General features: G+C 37.6%; 1 protein-coding gene across 3 annotated transcripts; it reads left to right on the top strand.

Moving 5' to 3' along the window:
* The first annotated feature begins 6,037 nt into the window (after nucleotides 1-6,037).
* Nucleotides 6,038-19,009, top strand: SLITRK5 (SLIT and NTRK like family member 5). Of its 3 annotated transcripts, none has more exons than XM_037528807.2 (2): nucleotides 6,038-6,851; nucleotides 9,960-19,009. In XM_037528807.2, exon 2 carries the CDS (start codon nucleotides 9,968-9,970, stop codon nucleotides 12,845-12,847), a length of 2,880 nt encoding a protein of 959 aa, XP_037384704.1. In that variant the 5' UTR covers nucleotides 6,038-6,851; nucleotides 9,960-9,967; the 3' UTR covers nucleotides 12,848-19,009. The 3 variants fall into 3 exon arrangements, with proteins under 3 accessions (XP_037384704.1, XP_037384705.1, XP_037384706.1); XM_037528808.2 differs by lacking the exon at nucleotides 6,038-6,851 and adding an exon at nucleotides 7,300-7,391; XM_037528809.2 differs by lacking the exon at nucleotides 6,038-6,851 and adding an exon at nucleotides 7,653-8,088.
* Nucleotides 19,010-27,488: the final 8,479 nt, after the last annotated feature.

The raw sequence follows: 27,488 nt of genomic DNA, 5'->3' as shown, positions 1-27,488 counted from the left end.
TGAGTCTACTAACATCCCACTGTGTGACCTGGAGAAAAGCACTTCATCATACATGAAAACACACTTATCTTCTTATAAAATTCTACTGATATAAAACAATCTACCATCCCTTTTGTATTAGAATGTAATGACAATGTAATAAGGAACTTTGAAATGTCTGTAAAATGCTTTGAAACCTTCAACGAAATGCAATTTTTAAGAATTGGATGATGGCCCTCAACAGAATCTAAATCAGGTCTCATGTTAAATGTGAATCACAATAGTCCTTATTTATGGAGGGTGTCATAATCATCACCATTACATATGAGCACTGTTGTCCATACTGATCAATTTCCAAGGTATCCCAGTTATTGCACAAGAAATACTTTCAATCTTCTAGGAATTTGTTCTAGACCCGCACTGTCCAATATGGTAAGCACTAGTAATATGTGGCTATTTAAATTAATTATAATTTAAAAACATTAAAATTTTATTACCTTTGTCACAACAGCTACATTTCAATTGCTCAACAGTCATATTTGGCTAATGAATATCATACTGAAAACACAGATGTAGATTACATCCATCATCACAGAAAGTTATTTGTAGAGCGTTCTTGTAGAAGCTTGAAATGTAAACTAGAATACATAATAATCAAGTTTACAATATATTTGGTAACGTTTTTATACATTATATCGCATTTGTTTTGCCTAGCAAACGCAGGTGGTCAGAAAGGCAATATATATCTGAAATCATCCAACTATTCTGATATGCATCAATAAATTATTCTATCTCAAACATTAATAAGCTCTAACATATGATAGCTATTAAATAAATACTTGTTGAATAAATAAAATCATAAATGGACAAACATTTATTATGTTTCCATTTTTTTACCATTGAATAGCTAATGAACATAATAAAATTATTTTCTCAAAAAGGCATAATAATTTAGTCTGGAAGAAAATGATGGGAAAGAGTGTGCTAGATCAAGCACATGAGATGTATGGATAAGCAATTCTTCAATACTGGTTAGAATAGGGAAAATTATTTTGATAAAGCATTTAAAGTAAATTCTCTAAAGCAATAAATCAAAGAAAAGTGAAAAAGCTAGTTTGATAAAAGGACAATACAAATCAAAGTTTTGGAGTTGGGGGAAGGTTATTTAATTTTTTAAGTTTATTTTTATTTTATCTATGCATGCAAGAGCTGGGGTTTAAGCCAGAGGCGTGGGGAGTGAGAAGACTCACCAGAGACAGAGTGGGGAGCAGAACAGAGGGATGTACTGAAATACACTGCTGAGGGAAGCAGTGGCAAGACAGGAGAAGTCTGCTGGGCCATGTGGATCAGCTCCCAGCACTGAGATCTAATTCAGGCCACAGTGGCTGGCTATATCTTGATAGTGCTGAAACTTAACCCCTGCACCATCAGCTAGGTCCCGAAGGTTGATTAACTTCGAGGGGACAGAGAGACTATGGAACTTTCTTGTTGAATGAAGGATTCCAGTTAATAAAAATTGAATAAAAATGGCTAATTTAGACATTCTCATGTAAACAATTGTCCTTCTAAAAATTTTGTGTTAAGACTTTGCTTTAAGATAATTGCTTTTCTTTAGAAAACTAGTAAGGATAAAGAAAATAATGGCATAAAATAATGCCTGCTTGGACTTGTTTTCTAAAATGCATAGAAATATTTGGAATCTGAGAACCAGTGGATCCCAAGAGGCAAGTCAGGGTTCTAATAAAAAGATACTTAGAAAAGCTACTCTAGCCATAAAATGAAATAGCCTCTTTTCCAGTAGAATGTGCATATTTCAATGCAAGTATAAGCCAGATGGCAGCAACTTTTGTTCTAACAAGGTCTGATGATAATTTATATATTTAAAATATGTCACAATTGCATACTCACTCATTTTCCTACAGGTTGCAATTTCCAGTGTAATTATTTATCTTCTCTAGAGAAACATTTTGATCTTTCCCTCACCTACCAGAGTCAATAAAATAACAAATAAATAAAATTAAATTAAGGTTGTGAGCATATATCATGATTTTTTATAGTGAAGATAAAAGAAGCTAGCTTACATTAACAAGTAATCTATTAAAAGTATCAGCTAGAACTGAATGTTACATATGAGAGGTAGGAAGAGGGACTATTTAAATGAATTAAATTACACGCATATATTTAGAAACTTTGTGTCTCCATTAATAACAATGAGCCATAAAAAAGAAATAATTTTGAAAACTATAGCATAAAGATCAACTTGGGAGGTAGTTTTCAACTTTTAATCAACTCTCACACCAAACTTTCAATTATCCTTCTTTTCAAGTACATTCTTTCTATTTAATTTCTTCTTGGAAATGTGCAAGTAAATTAAAATTTTCAAACAGTAAAAAGTAGAATGTATGGTAAAAAAGAAACCTCTATTCTACTCAAGACTCCCCAGTCTTCTCCTGAAAGGGAACTACTATTACTAAATTCCTTCCCTCCCTTCTTGGCCTCCTCTCTCCCCAGTGTAGACAACGCTGCTATATATTCACTAATAGTAAGTATAAAACTATAACAATAACAGAGCCATAATCCAATATATACTTTTATATTATTATTAAAGGCAGACAGTCCTCAAAGATATAGATGGATATGTACCGCTTTTCATGTATTCCGATAAGTAGGCTGTTCTTAAGTCATTCACAAATGCAATCATCTATTAGAATGAGTATCTCCTTACATGTTGCTTTGTACATTTTGTTTTGTCTCATGTATAGCTACTTTCAGAAAATATAATTTTCCAAATATATAAACATCTAGAATTTGGTAAGAATTTCCAATTAGCCCTCCAAAGATGTTTTAATATAAAATTCTGGAAAAGGAATATCAGATTTACAGGGAACTGTATGAAGCAAGGAAAAATTTTTCTATTTTATGTACAGATTTCTCTAATGTCCTCTGAGAGCATATTTCTAAGACCATGCATAACCAATTAAATCTAAAAGTGAATAATCCTGGTGAAATTATTCAATTTAGATGGCTATGTTGGATTTGATAAATACCACCACATGTTATAATTTCAAATATATCAAGCTGGTCAAAAATATGTGCTATCCAGTTACTTAGGTTAGCAATTGCTTAGAGAAACAATAAAAAATGATGACTCATGTTTTCCCTCCTAGAGAAGCTTATTTTCTCTTAGGGATATGTAGTAAATATAATTTCAATTTCGAAGAGTTTAGAAACAATTTAGATTTGAAAAATATACCATCTTTTTAGATAGAATTTTACAGACTTCTTAGCTATTATGATCCCAAAAATAATCTATCTGAGTTGGTTTTGGAGAAATCTGGAATGCAGCAGTAGAATTCTACAATATTACTTTACAGTTAGGCTAACAAAATCAAAAGCAAGTTCCACTGACTTTAGATTTCTCTGCTGTTTATTCATATAATGAAACTATCATGAAATCATTTTCTTGTAGAATATCTGTTAGGTTGCTCTATGAGGAAATATAATTCTTTATTATCATTTTAATCTATTACCACATGGTAATTTATGGACAGTTTCACTTTTTGAGATATTATTGAAATGAATCAATATAAGAATTCCTCCAAAGAGTTCATAAAGCACCAAAACAATGATGCCAGGCAATAGTAAATATGAAATCACAAAAATATGTGGTTAATTTCAAGTGATAGGTATCCTGATTATGACTCAAATTTAAATTTTAATTTGCAGGTATCAAGTTATGGTCATAATTTGCCTTAGTTATTGCCAAATATATTGTCATATGTGAAAAGCATTAATGATGAGGCTAGATCACGGTCTAATTGTAATATGCATAAACAGATTTGCATAAACATATTCACAAACATTTAGATAAATATTCTCAATTTTCTACATCCAACTAGTTCAAATAATGTTTAAGTATTAGTAGCCTCAATTCTGGAGAGATCTATTTGATCAGTCGTTTATCTTCTAGTTCCTAAATGTATTGACATAATCATGTGCATTCATTTCAGAATTATATGAAAGCATGTATACATATCATATGGTTGTTTGTTGTTTAATATAGATTAAAACATGTATTTGTTCTTCTGGGTAAAAGTTCTTGACTCAGATTTGACCATGGTTACATGATTTATTTCTCTTCAATGCAATAGTCAACATTTGAAGTTACTAGGAATCTACAAACTGAATATTAGACTTTTCTCTAGTTTTGTGGTGTTTTCCCTCCCACATTTTTCAGTTCTGGTCTCTTCAAGTGAAAATTCACTTTCCTGCAGAGCAGCATATAGAGACACCTAGTGGCTTACATAAATGGTGATATCTCAGGTCATTCTTAATACACAGTTAATGGGGGAAATAAACTGGAATATTTTTAAAGTCAATCCTTCTAACAAAATTCTAGAATCAATTGCAAATGTATTTAATAATTCTTAGCTCAACAAAATTTATTTTAATTTGATAATAGACAAAATAATACAAAACCAAATATCAAACTAAAATTTTATATTAAGTGCATTTGTGAAGATTTAGGAAATCAATGCAGTAATGGACTAAAGCACCTGTATTTCAACCTTTTTGAGAAGCCCAATCATTGATCAATCCATTTTAAATCCTTTCAGAACATCTATAGACTTTATCAACATTCAAAACTATGTTACTAACAAGATGTAATTTTCACATGCCGAAAGCTTCTAGTTGCAAATAACATGTAATTTTAAAATTATGACACTTTAAAACTTTCATTTTAAAAATACAAAATTAAGTTTTCTAAAATGTTTGTCATTTTAGAAGATAATAACTAAGTAAATAATACAGTAACAAGACTTTAGTGGGTGGAGTTTAAGTTGTCTGTTTCTATAATATACCTAGAACAAGTGGCTATTATTCCTAGGCCAAATGCTGTAAATTTAACATGAAATTCTACTGTACGGTTTTATCTTCATTATCTTATATACAGATTACTTTTCTCCCTTTCATACATCTCCAATTTAAATAAAGTGAATAAAATAGTTTCCAGACAAGCATGTAAAGCTCATCTTAGAATTATTTACAAAACAGATTCAAATGAAATTTCAAGAACCTCAGGAGACTGCAATATTCATCATCTCTAGAAAAATTATTTTAACTCAACAGAAACAGAGGATGTGAAAAGTTACATAGAGATGCTTGTGGTTATAAAGATGATAACCTTTAGTGATGGTATTATAACCACACTATTCTCCCAAATATTACCAAGGAGACAACATCAATTACATTTAAGACGATTCCAAGATACACTACATGGTTATTTCCAAAATAAAATGGATAAAAAAATATTAACGTGCTAAAACTACCCAGTCACCAAAGGAACAAACACATGTACCTTCAACCTGCATGGAGCCACCTATTTTGATCAACTCTTTTTCTACACCTGGGATGGAATACTAAGTCTAATATTACACACACTGGAAACACACCTTATGAATGCAAAGCCCCTCTTTTGGGAAGGAGTTGCTCAGTTTCATGGAAAGAGTCTGAGATACTTACTGTAGAGATGATGCTAGTGCGGTTTAGCAGGTGACTCTTCAAGAAACTCGCTTTCTATCGACACTGCATGTATTTAGGGGTTTCCAGCTTTTTAGTACACAGGCAATGTATTCATAAACATTCTCTCTGAAAGTCGTTCACATGTCCTTGGCTCGCCCAAACCTACCTTAATTCTTTAAAAAAAAAAAAAATAGCGCCCTTGTTTGCAGCTAGGATGAACCACTCCCTCTTCCAGTGTCCTTTACAGTAAGTATCTGAGACAGCAGGAGGGGCTGTATTATTCTACATGGCAACAGAAAGACCAGCGAGCATCATCAGCACCGGGCTGGGATCTTTCCCTGACCACCAACCAGCCTGGCACTGTCGGGGTTATTTCCACTCTCCCCTTTTCAATCCGCGAGCTGCACAGTCCCACGCTCGTGTTACGCACATGGTCCAAGACTCCTCGGTCTCCCACGAATGTGACATCCAAGGGGAGCTCCGCTGCGCGGCCCGAACCCGGGGACAACTTCGCCCTCGGCTGCCATCTATCGGCCACTGCGCGCCCGCTTCGCCCGGGGCCCACCATGTCTGCTGCAGCTTGGCTGGCGCCCGCGGCCCGGCCATAAACAAGCGCGCTGGACGGGGCCCGGCGCCCGCGCCTGGGCAGACGCCTCGGAGACCCCCGCGCGGCTCCGCGCGTCCCCACCTGCTCTGCGCCAGCCGGGGAAGACGCGACTTTCTCTGAGTTTTTTGGAGCCGCGGGGCTGCTGGGACACGCCACAGGCATAGAACCACGCCGCTCCTGCCCCCCCAGGCACCCCAAAGGATGGCAGAGAGAGAGTTCCAAATAATGACGACCGTGCACCGCAGCTAGGGAAGGGAGAGCGAAACCCCCCTGCAAACAGCAGCCAAGAGGATGCGGGAGCCGTGCGGATCCTAATTACGGGCCGCGGCGGCTGCGGCGGGCTCGGCGCGGGGACAGCGGCGTCGGCTCCCGGCCGGGGGGTCGCCGCCGCGCGGGAGGCGCAGGACCGAGGAAGGCGCAGGAGCCGCAGCCTCCGCGGGAGCAGCCGAGGGGCCGGTGCCACCTTCACGCGCCCCCTCACTACCATGTACAGTGTGCGCTGCAAGAAGAAGGCGGGCGATGCATGCACACCCCCGCGCCCCGCTCCCTCTGGCTCGGCCCCGGGCGTGCGCCGCTGACCAGGGGGGAATGTGGTGAACGCGGCGAGGAGCCCCGAGGGGGGAGGGGAGGGTCCGCCGGCCGGCGCGAGCCCAGGCCGGAGGGCGCGAGGAGCCGGGGGCGGCTGGAGCCGGCGGCGGGCGCTACGGCTTGGAGAAAGTTCCCCCCGATGCAGATGGCAACTGTAAGTACCCGCCGTGGGGTGCGGCGCGGGGGGCCGGCGACCCCGCGGGCGCTCCGGGCGCGGGTGGGCGCGAGTGTGCGAGTGAGTGGGAGCCGGAGCGAGCGCTCGGCGGGGCTGGCGGGCGGTCACAGCGGCCGGGCCGGGGGGCCGGGCAGCCTCCCGGCTCCCGGTCCCTCGGCTCGCGCCGCGCGCCCCGCCCGGCTCGGCTCCCGGCCCCCCGGGCGAAGCGTCCGCGGCCGGGGCTCCAGCGCCCCCTCCCCCTCCCTTCCCAGCCGGTGGCTCGCTATCGCCCCCCCGCGCCCCCCCACCCTCTGCCCGCTCCGACTCCCGCGGAGAGCGCCGGGGAGAGCCGTTTGGGGGAGCCCCGGAACCCGCGGTCCCCACCGCCGCGGCGGTGGCCCTGGGCTGGCGGCGGCCGCGAGCTTCTGCTCTCCCGCCGCCTGCTCGCCCTGCCGGGCTCCAGGAACCCGGCGCGCACCCCCAAAGAGAGATTTCTTAAAGGGCGTCCGTGAGGAGTGGGCCCGGGAGATGTGCGAGGGGGTAAGTCGGCCGTTTACTTTGCAAAGAGGCTCCCGTGTGTGCGTCTGTGTGTGGCGGCGGGCGGCTTCCTCCCTCCTCTTCGTCCACCCCTTTCCTTGCCTCGGATTTGGGGCGGGGTGGGGGAGGGGAGTCTGGCGCCCTGGAACTCCGGGAGCCTCTGCCAGGGCCGCTGTGGGCGCAGCTGCTGCGCCCTGGCCGGGGGTCCGGCCCGGGTGGTGGGTGCTCGCCCGCCTGGCCCGAGCGGCTCCGTGCGGGCTGTGCAGGGCGCGGGGTGATCCAGGGCTTCAGCTCTTTGAGGGAGAGCAAATGCAGGTCCCCCGCCCTCCAAAAAAAAATCCCCTAATCTGAGAATGTGCAGCGCACCCGCAGATTGGCCTCGGAGGTGCCTTTCCCCGTCAGCATGCCCGCCTGCCCTGCCTCGCTCAACTTTATTTGCTCAAATTTTCGGGGTCCTTTGATGGCGAGAAGGAGGGGAAAGGGAGCGGGGTGAGAGGAGGCTCTCCGGCCCCGGCTCGCCAGAACTGAATTAAAGTTGTGAACGCTCGAGTTTAATGCTGGCTGGACCCCATTGGCGATGGGCTGTCAGAGGGGTGGGCGGTGAGTGGGGGCGGGGAGGCGCTGGGAGGGCGGGGGAGGGGACCCGACCCCCGCGGAATGGACGGGCAGATTTGATCCGGCGGAGAAGCGAAATTTCAAGGTAAACGTTTTGATTTCATCGGGGCTGTTTTTGCGGCTTTTAAACCGCGAGGCGTTTGCAGTTGCGTGGGGAGGTCGAGGGTGCTTGGGGGGTTTAGAGCCTGTGATTCAGATTCGTCTCCACACAGCTGGGTGGCCACCCGTGAATGATTCTCTGGCACACTTGCACGTGTGTGTGCATTTGTGTGTGTGTGTGTGTGTGTGTGTGTGAATGCAGTGGCTTTTAATAACGCGGGCAGGAGTCAGCTTGGGGATCCAGATCCAGGTCTCCAGACTTGAGCCCCTGAATCTGAAAGGTCTTGGCTTTAGTTTTGGGTTGCGATTCGACATCAGACTCCGGCGGTGGCGAGGCCGAGGCAAGGTTGACCAGAGAATAGGCATTGGCTCCCCGAACCCAGCATTTCTACCCAATGTCCCCTCCCACCCGCAACCCCTACCACCCAATGCGAGGATCGCACGCGCGCCCTCGCGCACGAGCACACACACACACACACACACACACACACACTCTCCATTTGTGTCCTTAAGAGTGCTGCTGTAGACTCCAAGTAGGAAGTCGCAGGAATCCTTTAAGGGGACAAAAAGAAATAAAGAAAAGGGGGAGGGGTGGAACCATTCTTAGGACAATGAAATTCGGCTTGAAAGCGCTGACCTGCGTCCCTTACTGTTCTCCGTCCCTTCCACCTTTCCATTTTGCTGCTTAATTACTCCAAGTGCCCTATCCCAAGGGGGGGGGATGGAAGAGGGGGTGCAAAACACTGACAATTAAATGCAATAAGCAACTTCAAAGGGGAGCGGGGTTAGTGAGGATTTAGTTCAGTCCAAATCCTGCTCATGGAGGAGGGTTAGTTTTGCATACCATGGCAAACAGTTGCGGAGCCCGAGGTGAGGGTGGCTTTGGTTTGGATCCTTGGTTTACTTTTAGTTGATTCCGGGTAAGCGGTGGGAACATCCTCTTTAAACTCCAGGTAGCATGAGGTGGTCCGGGATTGCGGATGCCTTCGCTGAGTTCTTTGTAATCCATCGTGCAGAACTATTTCAGCGACTTCAAGATGAGGTTTGGTGGCGTTGCTGACAGGATCAATGAGAAGCGGGCGCAGGGCGCTCTCAGGGAAGCGCTGCTAAGTGGCACCGTGCACGCAATTAGGACGCTGATGTGCTTAATAGCCTGATAGTGAGGCCCCCATCAAAGCGGACGCGCTCCCCCTTTTTTTTTGGCTCCAGAGTCAAAGCTCCTGAAGACAATTGGTGATTTAAGAGCTTCTTCTGCGTCCTTTTGATGTATTATCTTCCATCCTTTTTGCCTCTGAAAAGTATTCTTTAGGTTGCCACCCTGGCATTGGCAGCGACGGTTTAAAATAGTCCAAGTATTGTGGCTCCTTGGTTTTTTCTGTGAAAATGGGAGACCTTCCTGGTGAACTGTTAACTGGAGAGGCTCTGAGAGAAAGGCAGAGGAGCTGGGGAGAGGTTGAGGTGGGGAACCTTGTAAAATGGTGCATCTTTTCTCTCAAATTAGAAGCATGAAACTGAAGTGACAGCCATTTTATGTATATTTATGGATTGGTTTGGGAGGGGGGGGCAGGGAATGAACACTAAAATGGGACTTTTACTAACCTGCCCTTATCTTGTGAAGAGTAGCAGGTTTCTATTGTACTCACTGGGAAATTATATCAACCTTAAAATCAAAATGATTATCAGATTCTCATAAAGTCTGGAGAATGTCTGTGCTCGTGTTCCACGGGGTGGGGGTGGGGGGTCATTTATAGCCCCTCCTGGATTTCAGGAAAATAGTATTAGAGAAAAGAGACTTTCTGACTAATCCCTTAATTTTTTGTCATATCCTGTTGTTTCCCCTCCCCCCATCCCTTGCAGGAGGTAAAATGCACACTTGCTGCCCCCCAGTAACTTTGGAACAGGACCTTCACAGAAAAATGCATAGCTGGATGCTGCAGACTCTAGCGTTTGCTCTAACATCTCTCGTCCTTTCGTGTGCAGAAACCATCGATTATTATGGGGAAATCTGTGACAATGCATGTCCTTGTGAGGAGAAGGACGGCATTTTAACTGTGAGCTGTGAAAACCGGGGGATCATCAGCCTTTCTGAAATTAGCCCTCCCCGCTTCCCAATCTACCACCTCTTGTTGTCTGGAAACCTTTTGAACCGACTCTATCCCAATGAGTTTGTCAATTATACTGGGGCTTCAATTTTGCATCTGGGTAGCAACGTTATCCAGGACATAGAGACCGGGGCTTTCCATGGGCTGCGGGGTTTAAGGAGATTGCATCTCAACAACAATAAACTGGAACTTTTGCGTGATGATACCTTTCTTGGCTTGGAGGGCCTGGAGTACCTACAGGTCGACTACAATTACATCAGTGTCATTGAACCCAATGCTTTTGGGAAACTGCATTTGCTGCAGGTGCTGATCCTCAATGACAATCTCTTGTCCGGTTTACCCAACAATCTTTTCCGTTTTGTGCCCTTAACCCACTTGGACCTAAGGGGGAACCGGCTGAAACTTCTGCCCTATGTGGGGTTGTTGCAGCACATGGATAGAGTTGTGGAGTTACAGCTCGAGGAAAACCCCTGGAATTGCTCCTGTGAGTTGATCTCTCTCAAGGATTGGTTGGACAGCATCTCCTACTCAGCCCTGGTAGGGGATGTGGTTTGTGAGACCCCCTTCCGCTTACACGGCCGGGACTTAGACGAGGTGTCCAAGCAGGAACTTTGTCCAAGGAAACTTATTTCGGACTACGAGATGAGGCCGCAGACGCCTTTGAGCACCACCGGGTATTTACACACCACTCCTGCCTCGGTGAATTCCGTGGCCACTTCCTCCTCTGCTGTTTACAAACCCCCATTGAAGCCCCCTAAGGGGACTCGCCAACCCAACAAGCCCAGAGTGCGCCCCACCTCTCGGCAGCCCTCCAAGGACTTGGGCTACGGCAACTATGGGCCCAGCATCGCCTACCAGACCAAATCTCCGGTGCCTTTGGAGTGTCCCACCGCGTGCACTTGCAACCTGCAAATCTCGGATCTGGGCCTCAATGTCAACTGCCAGGAACGCAAGATCGAGAGCATCGCTGAGCTGCAGCCCAAGCCCTACAACCCCAAGAAAATGTATCTTACGGAGAATTACATTGCGCTCGTGCGCAGGAGCGACTTTCTGGAGGCCACAGGGCTGGATCTCTTACACCTGGGGAACAACCGCATCTCCATGATCCAGGACCGGGCCTTCGGGGATCTCACCAACCTGCGGCGCCTCTACCTAAATGGCAATAGGATCGAGAGGCTGAGCCCAGAGTTGTTCTATGGTCTGCAGAGCCTGCAGTATCTCTTCCTCCAGTACAATCTCATCCGTGAGATTCAGTCCGGGACTTTTGATCCCGTCCCAAACCTCCAGCTGCTATTCCTTAACAACAACCTCTTGCAGACCATGCCCTCAGGTGTCTTCTCAGGCCTGACCCTCCTCAGGTTAAACCTGAGGAGTAACCACTTCACCTCCTTGCCGGTGAGTGGAGTTCTGGACCAGCTGAAGTCACTCATCCAAATCGACCTGCACGACAACCCTTGGGATTGTACCTGCGACGTGGTGGGCATGAAGCTGTGGGTCGAACAGCTCAAAGTGGGTGTCTTGGTGGACGAGGTCATCTGCAAGGCGCCCAAGAAGTTCGCGGAGACCGAGATGCGCTCCATCAAGTCCGAGCTGCTGTGCCCGGACTACTCAGACGTGGTAGTTTCCACGCCCACGCCCTCCGCCATCCAGGTCCCGGTAAGGACCAGCGCGGTGACCCCCGCCGTGAGGCTGAACAGCACCGGGGCTCCCGCGGGCCTGGGCGCGGGCGCAGGTGCCTCGTCGGTGCCCTTGTCGGTGCTGATCCTCAGCCTGCTGCTGGTCTTCATCATGTCGGTCTTCGTGGCCGCGGGGCTCTTCGTGTTGGTGATGAAGCGCAGGAAGAAGAACCAGAGCGATCACACCAGCACCAACAACTCCGACGTGAGCTCCTTCAACATGCAGTACAGCGTGTACAGCGGCGCCGGCGGCGCGGGCGGCCACCCGCACGCGCACGTGCACCACCGCGGGCCCGCGCTGCCCAAGGTGAAGACGCCCGCGGGCCACGTGTACGAGTACATCCCCCACCCGCTGGGCCACATGTGCAAAAACCCCATCTACCGCTCCCGGGAGGGCAACTCGGTGGAGGATTACAAAGACCTGCACGAGCTCAAGGTCACCTACAGCGGCAACCACCACCTGCAGCAGCAGCAGCCAGTGCCACAGCCGCCGCCGCCGGCGGCCCAGCAGCAGCCCCAGCCGCAGCTGCAGTTGCAGCCCGGGGAGGAGGAGAGGCGGGAAAGCCACCACTTGCGGAGCCCCGCCTACAGCGTCAGCACCATCGAGCCCCGGGAGGACCTGCTGTCGCCGGTGCAGGACGCCGACCGCTTTTACAGGGGCATTTTAGAACCCGACAAACACTGCTCCACCACCCCCGCCGGCAACAGCCTCCCGGAATACCCCAAATTCCCGTGCAGCCCGGCTGCCTACACTTTCTCCCCCAATTATGACCTGAGACGCCCCCATCAATATTTGCACCCAGGGGCAGGGGACAGCAGGCTGCGGGAACCGGTGCTCTACAGCCCCCCCAGTGCTGTCTTTGTAGAACCCAACCGGAACGAGTATCTGGAGTTAAAAGCAAAACTAAACGTTGAGCCGGACTACCTCGAAGTGCTGGAAAAACAGACCACATTTAGCCAGTTCTAAAAGCAAAGAAACTCCCTGGGAGCTTTTGCATTTCAAACAAACAAGCAAGCAGACACACACGGGGAACACATTTGATTAATTGTGTTGTTTCAACGTTTAGGGTGAAGTGCCTTGGCACGAGATGCTCAGCTTGGGCGGAAGATACTGAAAGGATGTGCAGTTTCCTTTTAATTTTACACGTGGGAAACATTTGTGTAAACTGGGCACATCGCTTTCTCTTCTTGCGTGTGGGGGAGGAGAGAAGGGCTTTACGGAGGGCAATTTGCTGCGCGGGTGACTTGTTAAAGGTCGCGGTCATTTTTGTTGTGCTTGGAAGTGCTAAGAGTGGTGGGAGCTGGCAGCGCATAGATTCTGATCTTCCTCTTTGGCTCCCCCCCTCCCTCCCCCTCTAAGCCATGGGTGGGTCTAAATGGCTATTGTGGAGAGATTAGCACACCCCAACTTTACTAGAAAGTTTGTTCTCTCTCTCTCTCTCTCCCTCCCCAACTTCCCTGTCTCTTTTTCTGCCCCCACCCTCCTCATTTACTTTCCTTTCTTTTTAAAGGATGTGTTTGTATGCATTCTGGACATTTGAATTCAAAAACAAAAGTATTGTGATCTTGGGAAAGATCGCCGTAGATGTGGACAAATCATTAAAATTACAGAGCTATATGATCCATAATTGATTAGTCAAAATAACTTATTGATGAAATATACAAATATTTTATTGTAGCACCTATTTTTATATGCACATTTAGCATTTCTCTTTCCTTCACTATTTAGCCTATGATTTTCACAGAGGTGTCACATTCTATTGGGAAATGCTTTTCCAAAACTTAAGTGATAGCAGGAAGGCATTTTTAATCGTTAAAAATATGGAGAACGTAATGGCTAAATCTTAAAGCCAATTCAACCCACCCAATTGAATCTGTAATTAAAAAATAAAATTGATTGTATCCCAATGTATAAATGGAAAAAAATAGGGCAATTAATTGGGTCATTTGAGTGAGAATCATGTGCAGGTTTTGGGTTTTACTAGAAAAGATTTAAAGGTATTTTTATTAGTCAACCAAAATGATGTATTGATTTGACTACTATTGTAGCCAAGTTTTGATTGTTTAACCAAACCCAGTTGCATTTGTACAGATCCACGTGTACTGGCACCTCAGAAGACCAAATGATGGACTGTACAAATCTCTTTACAATGTCTTCATCCCTCTGGGCAGCAAGCAATGATGATAACCACAAACAGGATCTCTGTAAGATGGGGCTACTGTTGTTACAGTCTCATATGTATCCCAGCACATGTAATTTTTTAAATAGTTTCTGAATAAACACTTGATAACTATGTCAAATATGAGGGATTGAAGTAATGATTACTTAAGGTACAAAAGAATTAACGTGTGATTGATGAATATTATTAACAATTCAGGACATACTAGCCTAACATCCCTAATAGAAAAACTTTCCCCCTAATTATCACATTTAAAAAAACATGTGTATATAATGATGCCTTTTCTGGTTCAGGGAACTATGTCTTTCTACATATGTCATTTAATGTGTTTATTAATGACATTTCAACTGTATGCTTTGTTTCCTTATTGAAGTATTCACCTAGTACATGGAACATGGTAAGTAATACATTGCATATTCTTTTTCTCTCAATATTATGTATTTTGTCATGACAATATTATTTATTCAGTCTATAATTTTCCATAGTTTCCACGAGTTAACTGTGTAAAGCTACCTTCAACAGTTTACCACAGATAATTTATCTCAAGTTGATCTAGATACTAAATGTTCAAAATATTGGTGGGTATAAACTTTTCACCTCTGAGTAAGCTTTGCCAGAGAATGGCAATGAATGCTTAAAGGTAGGAAATATTTCAGCTAGTCTGAAACTTAGAGTCATATATTTTATTGCTAGTGGTGAATCGTCCCATACTCTCACTTGAGATGTGTACAGTATCAAGGGCTGTCCGTGAACTTTATATTTAGGAACACTTTCCGTGGCATTCTGCCACAAAGAGGCAGCATTCACCCATGAGTAAGTTGACAGTAACTGCTTGAATTCAGATTGAACAGGTGGTAACAGATTCCCTGAGGAATTAAAAAAAAATAGTGATGTTACATCAGCCAAGTGAAGTAAACTATCCCCATTGTGTGCAATGTTTTTCCTTCCAAGAATTCTTTATCCAAAGGGGAAAAGAATAGGCTTAATGTCATGATATTATCATAAAAAAATAAAAGTCTCTTGCTCTTCATCTACCTCCTCCATATTAAATCCAGGATTAGAAAAGGAGAATAAACACTAGCATTTTGACTTCACAAGTGCTGTTGCTATTATTTTTTTCTTCACAATGGGAATTATTTTTCTTTTAAAAATGTCAAAATCACTTCAATATTATTACATGTAGATATGGCCGTGTTGTATAAATTATAAAATATAAGGCAAAATGGAATCCTCCACGTAGTATGTAGGTTTTACTTCTTAATGGATGTATAAAATGTCAGAGAGAAGAATTACAGGAAATTAAGTAGTTCTGGAAATAAGTAGCTTCCAGAGAAAGTTTGATGCTGTGTTTTCAAAGATTAACAAAATAATGATATTATTTTCAAACCAGTTCTATTTTTACATAATCTTGTCACATACACTCTTATTTGGAGATTCACTTCAATCTCTACTCTCCCTGGGGTGGCCAACATATTTTTAATCTCAAAAATAGCAATTATATAATTTATGAAAAGAGGATACTTCTAAATTTTAAATTATTTTTCCAACTGTATTAAGGATAAAAGTAAACTTATTCTTGCTCTAGTAAATTTTTTAAAAAGTTCACATGTAGAATCATGAAACTGTATTGAATTTAAAAAATGAATTCTTTTTCTCCTGGTACATGATTCCTGACAATATATTAACATATACAGCCAGAAATAATTTGTATGGTTTTGAAGGTTTGAATTTTGGTTTTCTGGTTGTTCAGTGAGTAAATAATTAAGTTGGGTATATCAGTGATATATGATTGGATTGAGGAACCCTGCAAATTCTCTTCACAGAATTTGGGGAACAACAATACGTAATGTTTCAGGCATCAATTAAAATTTGGATGCAAACTAAGCTTGTTCTCTGCGCTTGTTCTATTTGATATTTTGCATAACGTCATGCAAATATATTCCAGGTAGATATTACAAAATATCACTTTTATCTAAGTATGATTATAGTGTAAATACTTAAAGTATCTCAGAAGTAACTTTATTCCATGTAAATAGATACTTTATATGCAAATTTTCAAATTATTTTATAGCTAGACTAATGATGGAAGTTATAAATCAATCAATTTTCATATAAATATATTTGGAACATATCTTTTGCTTAGACATGATTATTAACTTTACCAATTTTGGCATATATGCTGAGTATCCAAGTCTGTCCCTCACCACCTTTCTCTCAACCTACATAAGAAAGTCAAATTAATGTGTGTGATGAAAAGATCCACACATAATGTGGAAATGGCTAGAACTTAATAAGAAGCTAATCTAAGGCTGGTTTCTTACCCTATATCATTAATTCTATTCTTTTACAAAGATGTTGTTAGAAAATTATTTAATTTAAATAATTTAATTTGAATATGCACAACTGTCTTTCTCTACACTATTTTTCTGACTCTCCTCTTTTTTTTTCCTTATGTCTCCCAGTGTCTTCCCCCTTTCTCCTTATCCTTTCTCTTCATTATTTTTCAGTGGGGCAAGGAAAACAGTGAGAATAGTTCAGTCCTTGTTTGAAATGCCAACAACTAGCTACTTTATTTCAAGAGCTCAATAGATTGTTCCCAATTCATACAATGCCAGAGAAATGAAAGTAAAGCAGAACACAAATATCCTTCCAATTCATTTGGAAATATGCACTTGTTGCATTTTTCAAATTTTCCAAATTAAGATTTTTGCAGGGATAGGAAAATATGTGGCATACTGAGAATGTTAAGGCTTAATATTATACTGAGAAAAGGAACAAAAGAACTGATCTAAATGCTAGAAGCCAGGAGCATTTAATTAATTGATTTTCACAGGTAATAAAATACTACAAAGGTAGTAATTAAATTGTTATCAGATAAACTTTAATTTATGGATAACATTCCTAAAACCTCTTGAAGTTCTCCACTATTTTACAAAAACAAATATATGAGAATATAACTAAAGTAGTTGGATGGACATAGTCATGTGCCTAAATATAGTTTTCTAACATCTATATCAAAAGTAACCTTATATCAATTAATATTGCATTTGACATGTATGCATTTAATTCAACTCGACTCCTTTCTATAACTATCCATGTATATTTCAATCAATATCTAGCATGATTTTAGCATACAAAAATAAGTATTATCAAAGAGTGTTGCATACTCATTTTTCATTGAGTTCTTTATATTTCAATTCATTAAATATTTCAAATTATACTTTCACGTTCAATGCTGTAGGCATGTTAGATTAGAAAAAGATAATTTTATGCCACACAGTGTGAGTGTGACATTAATATAATACTATTATTCCCTCTGTTTATAACAGATCATCTGGCTGATAACAAATAGGTCAAATGTTTCTCATGGTACCAGTTAATAAAATTAATAATTTTTATTCTCCTTAAAAGAACATTTAATTTTAATTAAGTTTGAGTGATTTTGATTATTTCTTACAAGACTTGTGAAAATCAAAGCGTAAGTATTTCTAGAGAATTGGTGTAAATATGAAATTATTTCATTTTCTCATTTCAAAATAAAAATGTAGTGATATATTACATACTGTTAAGTATATCAAATACATTCTTAGTAGATATTAGTGAAGTTATTTTATAGAAGAAAAGTAATAGCCATAGTGGTATGTTGAATGGATATCTTCCAGTGTGTGTTTTTTTTTTTTAATTAGGTATCTTTTATCAGTGAACATGAAGGAATATTGTTTATTTCACCGATAAATAAACATGTAGATGTTTCAAAATTACACTTATTTATGAAAGTGGAAAATAGGAAACAATGTTTTCAAGGACGATTATTTGTTAATTTAACATGCAGAAATGGAATGTGACTTTCTTTATTTGACATTCATTAATATTTTGGTTTGCTTTCAACAAAGTTATTACAGATCATTTTGTTTTAGGAAATATTTTCTAAATATCATGATCTAAATTCAACTTTATGATACTTCAAGATGGAATAGTATATATGCAAGTAACAAATTTCAGTTACTTTTCAGTATTCTCGTAAATACATAGCTTAGATTTTCTTATAAATTGATTTCTACAACTAGTAATAGTGTCTTATGTTCCCAACTAACACAATTTTTAAATTCTTATGGTATGGTTCATTAAAAACAAAACTTAAATTAGATATTGAAACCAAAATTGCTATATATTTTCAGTTTGTTATTAGGTCTTGCTTATTTAAAACTTGAAGGGTACCATTAATCTTATGTTAAGTGATTAAAATAATTTCTTTGTCAGTTATAACAATGAAAACTTTAATTAACATATTTTACCCATGAGTGGTTCATCATGCTCTTACAGAGCAAAATTTTAAATATTAAATATAACCACCAAATATAGTTTACCTACATGGATATACCTATTTAAATTATCTGTAAAAAATCATGCTTTTAACTTTAAAATAAAAGAGTAATTTTGCTTTACTTAAGTTCAAATTCAGAAGGGTATTTCACTTATGGCAATCCTAATAATGGGAAGCTCATAAATCTTAAATTTATTAAAATCCTGAGTTTTAACATCAAGTTTAAACTTCCGTAGGAACATATATTTCTTTTGTTACCGAACTCTGTTTTGGCTAATGTCCTATTAAAGTGTACAAATACATATAGTGAATTTCTTTCATGTTTTCATTTTTGCTTGACATTTTAGGGAGCAAATATTAAAATGTACAGTTATAAACCAGCACTTGTTAATTGTAAATTAACTTTTGTTTCATTCAAACAGTATCCCTCAAATTTATAATCATCCTCCGATTTTTAAAGCTGGTGAATAGTATATTTACATAGGTGCCTCCAAATGTGAACTTTGAGATAGAAGTTACTCATACACATCAGAGAATACATAATATCATTTACCATAGTGTCATTAAAATCAACTGATTTTTTTGTTGCTTGCTTATGATTAAAAACCCTAAGTCTTAGATGATATTTGTGTCTTGTTAGAAATTTTAATGAGTAAAAAACTCATTTTTTATGGAATACTTTTGAAAAAATCAGATTCAAAATTTAAACCTTCTCCAAAACTATCAAAACCATAAAACCATTTATAAAGTCTTTGTATAAAATTAAACATTTTATGATACCGTGAATTCCATGTAGCTTGCATAATCTTTTGACTTTTAAGTTAACACTGTCTCATTTAAGAATTTTGACTAAAAGATGGTATTTTGTGCATATGATACACTGAGTCATCTTAATGTCCTATTGTGGTTTTGGTCTGCACTTTCATTTGAATGCTCTGTACCGAATTTTAAATATAATGAAAATGGTCTCCATTTTTAAGTTTAATTTCCTGCATCTCAAATTACTTGCCTCCCCCCCAAAAAAAAAAAAAACTGAGAAGATAAAATTGATACATTTCTCCCATTTGCTTACTTACATGAATTATAAAAGTATCTACCTCAGTCAAATTAATAACGCCACCCTCTCATAATAAAAATTAGGAATATTAATTACATCACTCTTAGTGTAATACCCCAAATATCACATAAGCACGACAATCTGAATTTGAGGGCATTGATAGTAAACTCTCGCTTAGGACTTGTTGCTCATTAATAAACATCCTTAATATGCAGCATCTAAAAACAAAGGTGAAATTTCATTGAATCTTTGTGTACTGAAAATTACACAGTTTGATTAATTGGGTGGAATATATACTTTGTAAAATGCCTCTACGGTGTGCTTATAAAGACTGAAGCAATTTTCATCAAGTGGTGCTTTTCAGGGTAAAACCTGAAAACTCTGTTTTATTTCATCAGAACAGTTTATTTTCTTTTAAAAAAGAATTTGAATTTGAATGTCTTTAATCTAGATAGACACCCTCCAAATTGTCTTAGCCTACTAGTTTTGTATAATGATACAATATTATCTGCTGGACTCTGAAGGCATTTGAACTTTTCAACCATGTTTAAATAAAGTTTGTTCCTCCAATATTAAAAATTATGTACTATAATCATGAATTTTCAGGCATTGTTGTCTATGAACTCAGAGTTTATTAATATTTTATTTATAGTGGTATGAATTAACAGATACTATCTATATATTAATATTATAAGTAAAAGTAAATAAAAATTAAATATAGGGAAAATTAGAATGAGTTATTTCACAACCAGAACAGAATCAATATACCATGTATGAATATTCTATAGAAATGTAACTACAAGCATTAAGGATTTACAATGACTCAGAGTCTCTCAGATTTTGTAAACTGCCCTGACTTTTCAGTCTCCTGGACATCCAAAGGGGAATTGCAGAAGTAACTTGAAGAATATGTTATGACAGAGAGAAAGTTATAATAGCAGCTCATAACAGAAACATTTTCAAATATTTAGCTGTTGATGTACTTGAAAATAATGCAAAAGGTCAACTGTGTGAACTTATGTCAAATATCTACTATTTTGAGAATAATTACCGAAGATAGAACTTGTAAAATCTGATCCAATAGATCGGGATCAAAAAAAGTTTGATATGGGAGAAGAATTATGAAGACTATTTTTCAAGGTATTAGAAATAGAAATGAGTAGAGGAAAGAGGTTCTTCAATGTTACTGACTATGCTGCTGAGAAATTGTATGCAAATTGATGTATACATAGAGAAAATGAAAGATAATGTAATGATATTTCCTAACTCTAAACCTGTTTAAGATTTTTTTTTTGGTCATTTTTGAGACTAAACAATGCCATAGTTTATAAAGAAATTTTGGATTTTTTTCCTTTCTTATTTACTAAAATGCAAATTTGCTTTGTTATATAAATTTAGTGTCAGTTTGCTTTTATTTTACTGTTGGTTTGGTTGGTTTAGCAATCATGTAAAACTTTCATGTAAGACACATTTTCTTCATAGAAAGTTTTACAATATTTGCATATTAAGTTTTAACAAATGGTAGCCAGTAGCAACAAGGCAGTACTACGATTCTAAAATTATGAATTATACTCCTTTTTCTATTACAGATCATATGTTCTTTGGCACTTTGTGTCTTTCTCTTTCTTTTCAATTTGTAAAAGCGAATTCAATGCACTCAATTTGTGAAAGCATAAAAAAAATTAGATTTCCATTTTCTCTACTGGGTGTATGTCAACTGCTTACCTAAAATTAGTAAAATGGTAATTTTCATTGCTACTTACACTACATACTTACAAAAGTTATGCTTACATTGTTCAAATGAAAATATATTTCCCCCATATATGATATTAGCCTGAAATGTATTTTTTTCTTTTCTCCATTAATAGTTTGTGTGTTTGTTGGTTTACAAAATTAAATGGTAATTTGTTATAAATTTACAGTAAACCTATAGATGCAATTTCTTAGAAAAGGAAAAAACTAAGTGGGATTGTATTGAATATTACTAATTATACATTCTTACCCTTTGAAATTTTACTGTTGAGCTTTCAGTATATTCAACAATGTTTGACCACTCTCAACTTCTCAAACAATGACTGCTATTTCTAAATTAGGTGGTGATTTTTCTTACAATTGCTTATTTTGTTTACATTTAACTCAATTTAAAATGATGTGTGAATTTGCATTATTTTGATTTCAACTCAGACAATCTTTTGTGTACTTCTTTTTATTAGATATAATTCCAAAGTAATAAATATCATCAACAACAATGTATCAATAATGTACCACACATAATATTTAAGGAACTTTAGCCTATATTTTTGCAGTTAATTATGACAGAATAAATCATTCAGCATTTTACTATTCTAAATTTAGCATCTGCTCTACTATATAATAATTAATGATATAATTTTAATTTTCTCTCATCTGCTGTGGTATAATTTTTCAGTTATTCCAATAATGAATTTCAATTCTCAATATTGTCAAATATTATCACTACTGCTATTTACTACTCAAAGTGACAATCTGAGTTTCTCCTTAAATGCTTAAAATAATCTTTATAGATTGTTATAAACAGAAAGCTCTAATGTTTAGAATTAAAAATGATATATTGATAAATTCACTATAAACATAGTAATTAAATCATTACCCTCTTTAGTAAGAAGATAACAGGATCTCAAGTACATTGCAACTAGTGTCTTGACAAATATAGGAAGTGTAGCAAGCTGACATTTTATACTTAATAAAAAGGTTTTGACAGTATTACCTTGCATTTATATTGTTCTATTAAATATGTTTCTCTTCAGTTCAACAGAGAATCAGGAATTATTTTGACGGTAATTTTCTCATCTAATTAACTTGCCAGAATTCATCTATATAGAGGTATAGCAGGAAAAATAATTATTTAGAATAATAGCTGCATCTATCACCAGATCCCAGAACTATAACTTTCTTTTTCTAGGTGTGCCTCTACTCTGAATTAACAGATATGTGTATATAGATGTCTACAAATTAAAATGAATTCAGCAAGTACCACATATCTCCTAAATTAACACTACCATTTTCCTTGATTCAAATTTCAAGGATGGCTAAAACATGGATAAGAATATCAAGAGGCTGCTTTCCTACTTTGGTATGTAAATTTATATTAGGAAACCATCAGGGATAATACTAGTGGATTTTAAATATATTTATAAAAGACACAGGAAATATTTTTCAAATGGTCCCATTCTAGACAACTTCTCTTAAAAATAAAGTTGTGGAAGAACTTAGTTAAAAAATAGTCAAGCTAAAAGGAATATAAATGAGCAGGTAGACATATAATGCATCCCAATTTTTAAAGTTTGATATTAAATCTGTTTTTTGGTTGAATTGCCTAAGTTATATAAATAATTAAGAAAAGTAATGTTTGCTGTTTTGCACCTACATTACTGATTTTAAGATCAGAGTTTGCCTTATTCAAATACTGGTGAAATTTTCAGGCATTTCACAGATAGGCTGCTGGTGATTTTAAACCTGGTAAGGTATTTATCTATTTAGAAAGCTTTTCTGGGCACTATGTGTCTTCCCCTGGGTGTGAGAAAATCAGTTCATCCTTTTAATGAGATTGTTACCTCCAGGGAAAAGGTAATCCAGCAGGAATAGCACATTCCTCAGGGCAGTAGCCTACACAGGGACACATTTTTCTCTGGGGCTGACTGCACGTATATTTCACTGGGAAAATTTTAATATTTTAAAATATTATTGCATCTAGTCACAAGGGATTGTGACTATAGGATACAATATTTTTTGAAAATATATTGACATTTTTCTAAGCTTTTTCTACATCCATAATAAATTAGGGAATATTATTTATTATTAAAATTTTAGCTGTCTTCATCATTGAGGTATAATAAAATAATTACTACTATGTACTTTACATGTTAAGCTTGGAGCTAGAGAACAAGAGGTTTAAATGAAGTAGCTTTAGAATTTCACTTACGAACTCCAAAGAACACAATTTCAGAAGTCTTTGAACTTTTTCTCTCCATCCAAACTTATTTGATTTAAACCTTTTTAAAAGCTGGGATGATGATTTGCTTCTGTGGTCACTTCAAATATTTTGGAGAGTTTATAAGCTGAGAATGTAAATTTGTTTGACGGAAGCCACGTTTTAATTTCTCAATATTTAATATTCATATATTTCCAAATTCTGTTTAGTCATTATTTTTGCCCACTAAAGAATATTGGAATACAACTACAAAACTTTAGCATTTTAAATATTTAGCTTTTTTTATTTTATAAACTCTTACAATGTTCTTTCCAAAACAAACAAAAAAAACAATTAAATATTAAATATATGTTATGACATTAAGATATGTTCATATTGTTTTTGTTTAAAAAATGTGCAGTTTTATAGACATTGACTATAGAAAATAATCTTGTTTCATAAGAGATAGCAAGGAGATCAAAATGTCTAATAGAAATCTAATAATAAATATGAAAAATGTATTTCATTTTTAAACTATTGGTCTTATTTGGATAATGAGGGGTAAAAGTCAAAAAAGCACCTTTCACAGTATCTAATCTATTCAAAATGAAGGCTGTATTTTTGTACTTGGGAAACATCTTTTCCTCCCACTATTTTTTCCTCATTTCTTAATATCAGATCAGTTCTCTGTATTTAATATTTTCATTAACAATTATCTGATTTCAATTGCTATTTATCATGTAAAAACAAAATTGCTCTTTGGCATTTGTAATAAAAATAATAAATTAACTGACTTATAAGTAGCTATTCTTTATGCATTCAAATACATTTAAACTATAATGAATTAAAACCAGTTCTTTTAAAAATACATTTTAAAAACTAGAATGTAAACTTGTTATATGTGTTGGAAATCCAAACATTATACTATATGCTAGAGCATAGTAATATTTTTAAAGAGAAAATAAATTATTTTTTTAAAAATTTGATTTTTTTTTTTTTTTGTGGGACCCTCGCCGGTGGCTGGGGAACGAACTGGCGCTGCAGAGGCTGCGGGCAACCTCACAGCCCAGCGCTCAACCACTGCACCACCAGGGAGGCCCTGAATCTTTTTTTAAAACATTAAATTGTGATTCTATAAACAGTAGTGATATACAGACTTCTGTTTAAATGGGAGTGTGGGTACTCAACATGCATGATGCAGATACTGTCTTAATCATTTAAAGTAAATGTTTGTTGGGGAAAAAAAGACAAATCATTTAGACATTAGTTAATGGGGAATATTTCAGGTTTCATAGTGATGAAATATTAAATCATAATATATCAAATTATGTACATTTTTATAAAGTACTTGAAAAATAAAACACATCAAATAAACAAAACATAGCAAAAATTGAAATTTTTACTAAAGTTAAGAAATACGTAAATATTTTACTCACATTTTATGTTGTTAAATTTCTGTTTGCAACTAAATGTTAAAATAAAATTATATTAAAGTTAGTCTATTGTATGTAGCATGATATTAAAAGCAACATGCTTACAATATCAGAGAATGAAGACAGTTTAGAAGAGCTATTTGAATAATTCTCATTTTCTCTCTGACTTCTTTAAAATAAACTGTTTCAATTATTGAAATACCTAAAAATACTCATTATAATTTCACATTCTTACCTGTTTTGCTTTAAATAAATTATCCTACTTGTGAAAAATGTTTCAATGGATAAAATATTGGCCAATTTTTTCCTGTTTTGCATTTCAATAGCCTACTTGCTGTATACTATATTAATTTCACTTTTCCTTAATAGTTTGCTTAATTTAGAGTCCATTTTTACTACAAGATTCTGCTGAAGATTTAAGTCTTTAATGAGTTAAGAAATGAAAAAAAATAATTTTTGGAACCATGAATTAATTTATAATTTTTTGTTTGAGTTTGTGTTTGTATGTATACAATTAGAATTTTAAAAAAATTAAAAATTGTATTCTTTATAGTTATTCAGTTTAATTTTTAATTTTATTGCTTTTAAGACTCTCAATGACTGATATAATGTATTAGTAATACAAAAATTTTTCATGTACACATGGAAGTTGCATTATATGTTATATAAGAATAATTCATTTTTCTTTTATTTCTGGGTGGTTTTCTGTTATTTAATTCCCTTAACTTACAAAAATAGTTAAATTTGGTTTACACAAATGACTATCAATTTAGATAAATTGATTTTTAAAACTACTCTAAATCGTTAACTACTTAGGATTAAACATCTAGACAATGTCAACAATCAGAGACACTCAAAGATCTTACTTTGGAATAGCCACTGAAAAGTCAAGTGTTTTTGGAATCTAATCATTTTGTTTTTTTTCTGCTGCACTTGAAAATTCTTGCTACCCTCATTCTTCATTCCAAGACTATTCCCTGGAATTCTTTTTTTATTTTCTATGCATTTACAGGCTCTTTAGGCCAATGTAATATGAACTTTTTGGTGGCATAATGGAATTAACAGGTGAAAGAAGAGGTAACAGATAAAAAGATGGGTGGGCCTCTATCTACCATTGTTTTCATCAACCTGTGTCTGTATTTGCCTGGAGCTTTTTTTAATCATTCACAGATAGCAGTGAGTGCAAGGGCCTGGCCCAAGCTTCTGTGATATTTCCTCTGATAAGTTGATGGTTTTTCATCTGTTTGTTTTTAGTCTACCCATTAGAAACCTGTGTGTGTGTGCACAATGACTTTTCTCCATTTTTTTTTTAACTCCCTATCTATATAAAGAACTAGACTGGCAAGTAAAGAAAGGTAAACATTTAACCATATCTGTTTCCTTCACTTTACTAATAGTAAGTAAGAAGAAGATAGATATGTGTATGAATGAATAGCTAGGTAGCTAGAAAACAGATGAACTGGTTTTGTATTAGGTAGAGGGGACACTGTATGGTTGTAGCTTATTCTATTATTTGGTGGATTAGAGAGGAATAAAGCTGACTAGATGGAGATTGTGGCAGAGGAAAGCATTAGTGGAAGGATATAAATGTGGTGAATATTAATTTGCCTGAGATATTCTGGCTTCAGGAGTCTCATTTTATTCTTTCTTACCTGATTCTACTGATCTAACCTTAGTCTTTGAGCTGAATATTCATATCTAGGATTTTCATCTCTAGTGTTGAATATTCATCTAGACTTACCTACCTTGAATTCCTTCCACAGCCTTTGAAAGACACAATTTACTTTTTTTAGAACTAGAGATATGTCTTTACATTTAAAAGAGACAGAGGTAATCATCTATAATGTGATTGAAAATATGTTCTTGTTTTTTTTATTTGTATGTGTGAAATGCTTTCACCTTTGTCACATATGGTTCATTGTAATATTCACATTATGTAACAAATACTTATGGAACATTATAGATTAGATTATCTTTCTTAAGTTTACCAAACTATGTTTTTATAGCTTTATTTATCTCAACTTTGAAAAGGATGGTAAATGCTAACACCTTAAAATAACCCATTTGTACACTTTTGTGTATGTCTTAACCATGTCAAAACATCAATTGAATTTACATTTCATTTAATGATTGGAATGTTGAGATTTGTTGAAAAAAAATTTTTGAAGACCAAATAGATGATATAATTAAGAATGTATAACCTTAAAGATATTTTATCGCTATAAAAAAGTATTGCCATAATATTTAGGTAATTATATTTAAATTTCAATGGAACAATTTGGATACTTGCAATAGGCTTTTTAACTTTTAAAAAGCATATTATGAATAATTTGTATGATTTTTTTCTGTTCCGACCAATACATATAAATCTAAAGAACATTGTTTCTATGAGAATAACTTTTAAAAAGTTGGTTTAATTTTAAAGTGAAGGCTATATTTTTAAGCATTTCTTAACACAAGCCTCTAGATCATCAATCTTTATGAAACAATCATAACCTTGGGTATTTCTTGTAAGGGAACATCAACTTCGTTTGGAAATTCTACTATCTAATGACAGTTAAATCATGAATAAGGCCACTTGCTTTAATAACTGAATTGCATTGCAAATGGGTTTCTCAAAAATTATCTAATAATTCTGTGGAGTTATTTTGTTTCAATATATGAG

This window comes from Talpa occidentalis, unplaced genomic scaffold (genome assembly GCF_014898055.3).
Source record: "Talpa occidentalis isolate TD23 unplaced genomic scaffold, MPIMG_talOcc4v2.1 talOcc4.5, whole genome shotgun sequence".
In the NCBI taxonomy this organism is placed as follows: Eukaryota; Metazoa; Chordata; class Mammalia; order Eulipotyphla; family Talpidae; genus Talpa; species Talpa occidentalis.
Note: the sequence above shows the minus strand (reverse complement) of the source record. Positions and strands in the feature narration are given on the sequence as shown.

What these genes read in the sequence shown, in the direction of transcription:
- SLITRK5 (XM_037528807.2), top strand. Translation starts at nt 9,968, where the DNA reads ATGCACACTTGCTGCCCCCCAGTAACTTTGGAACAGGACCTTCACAGA.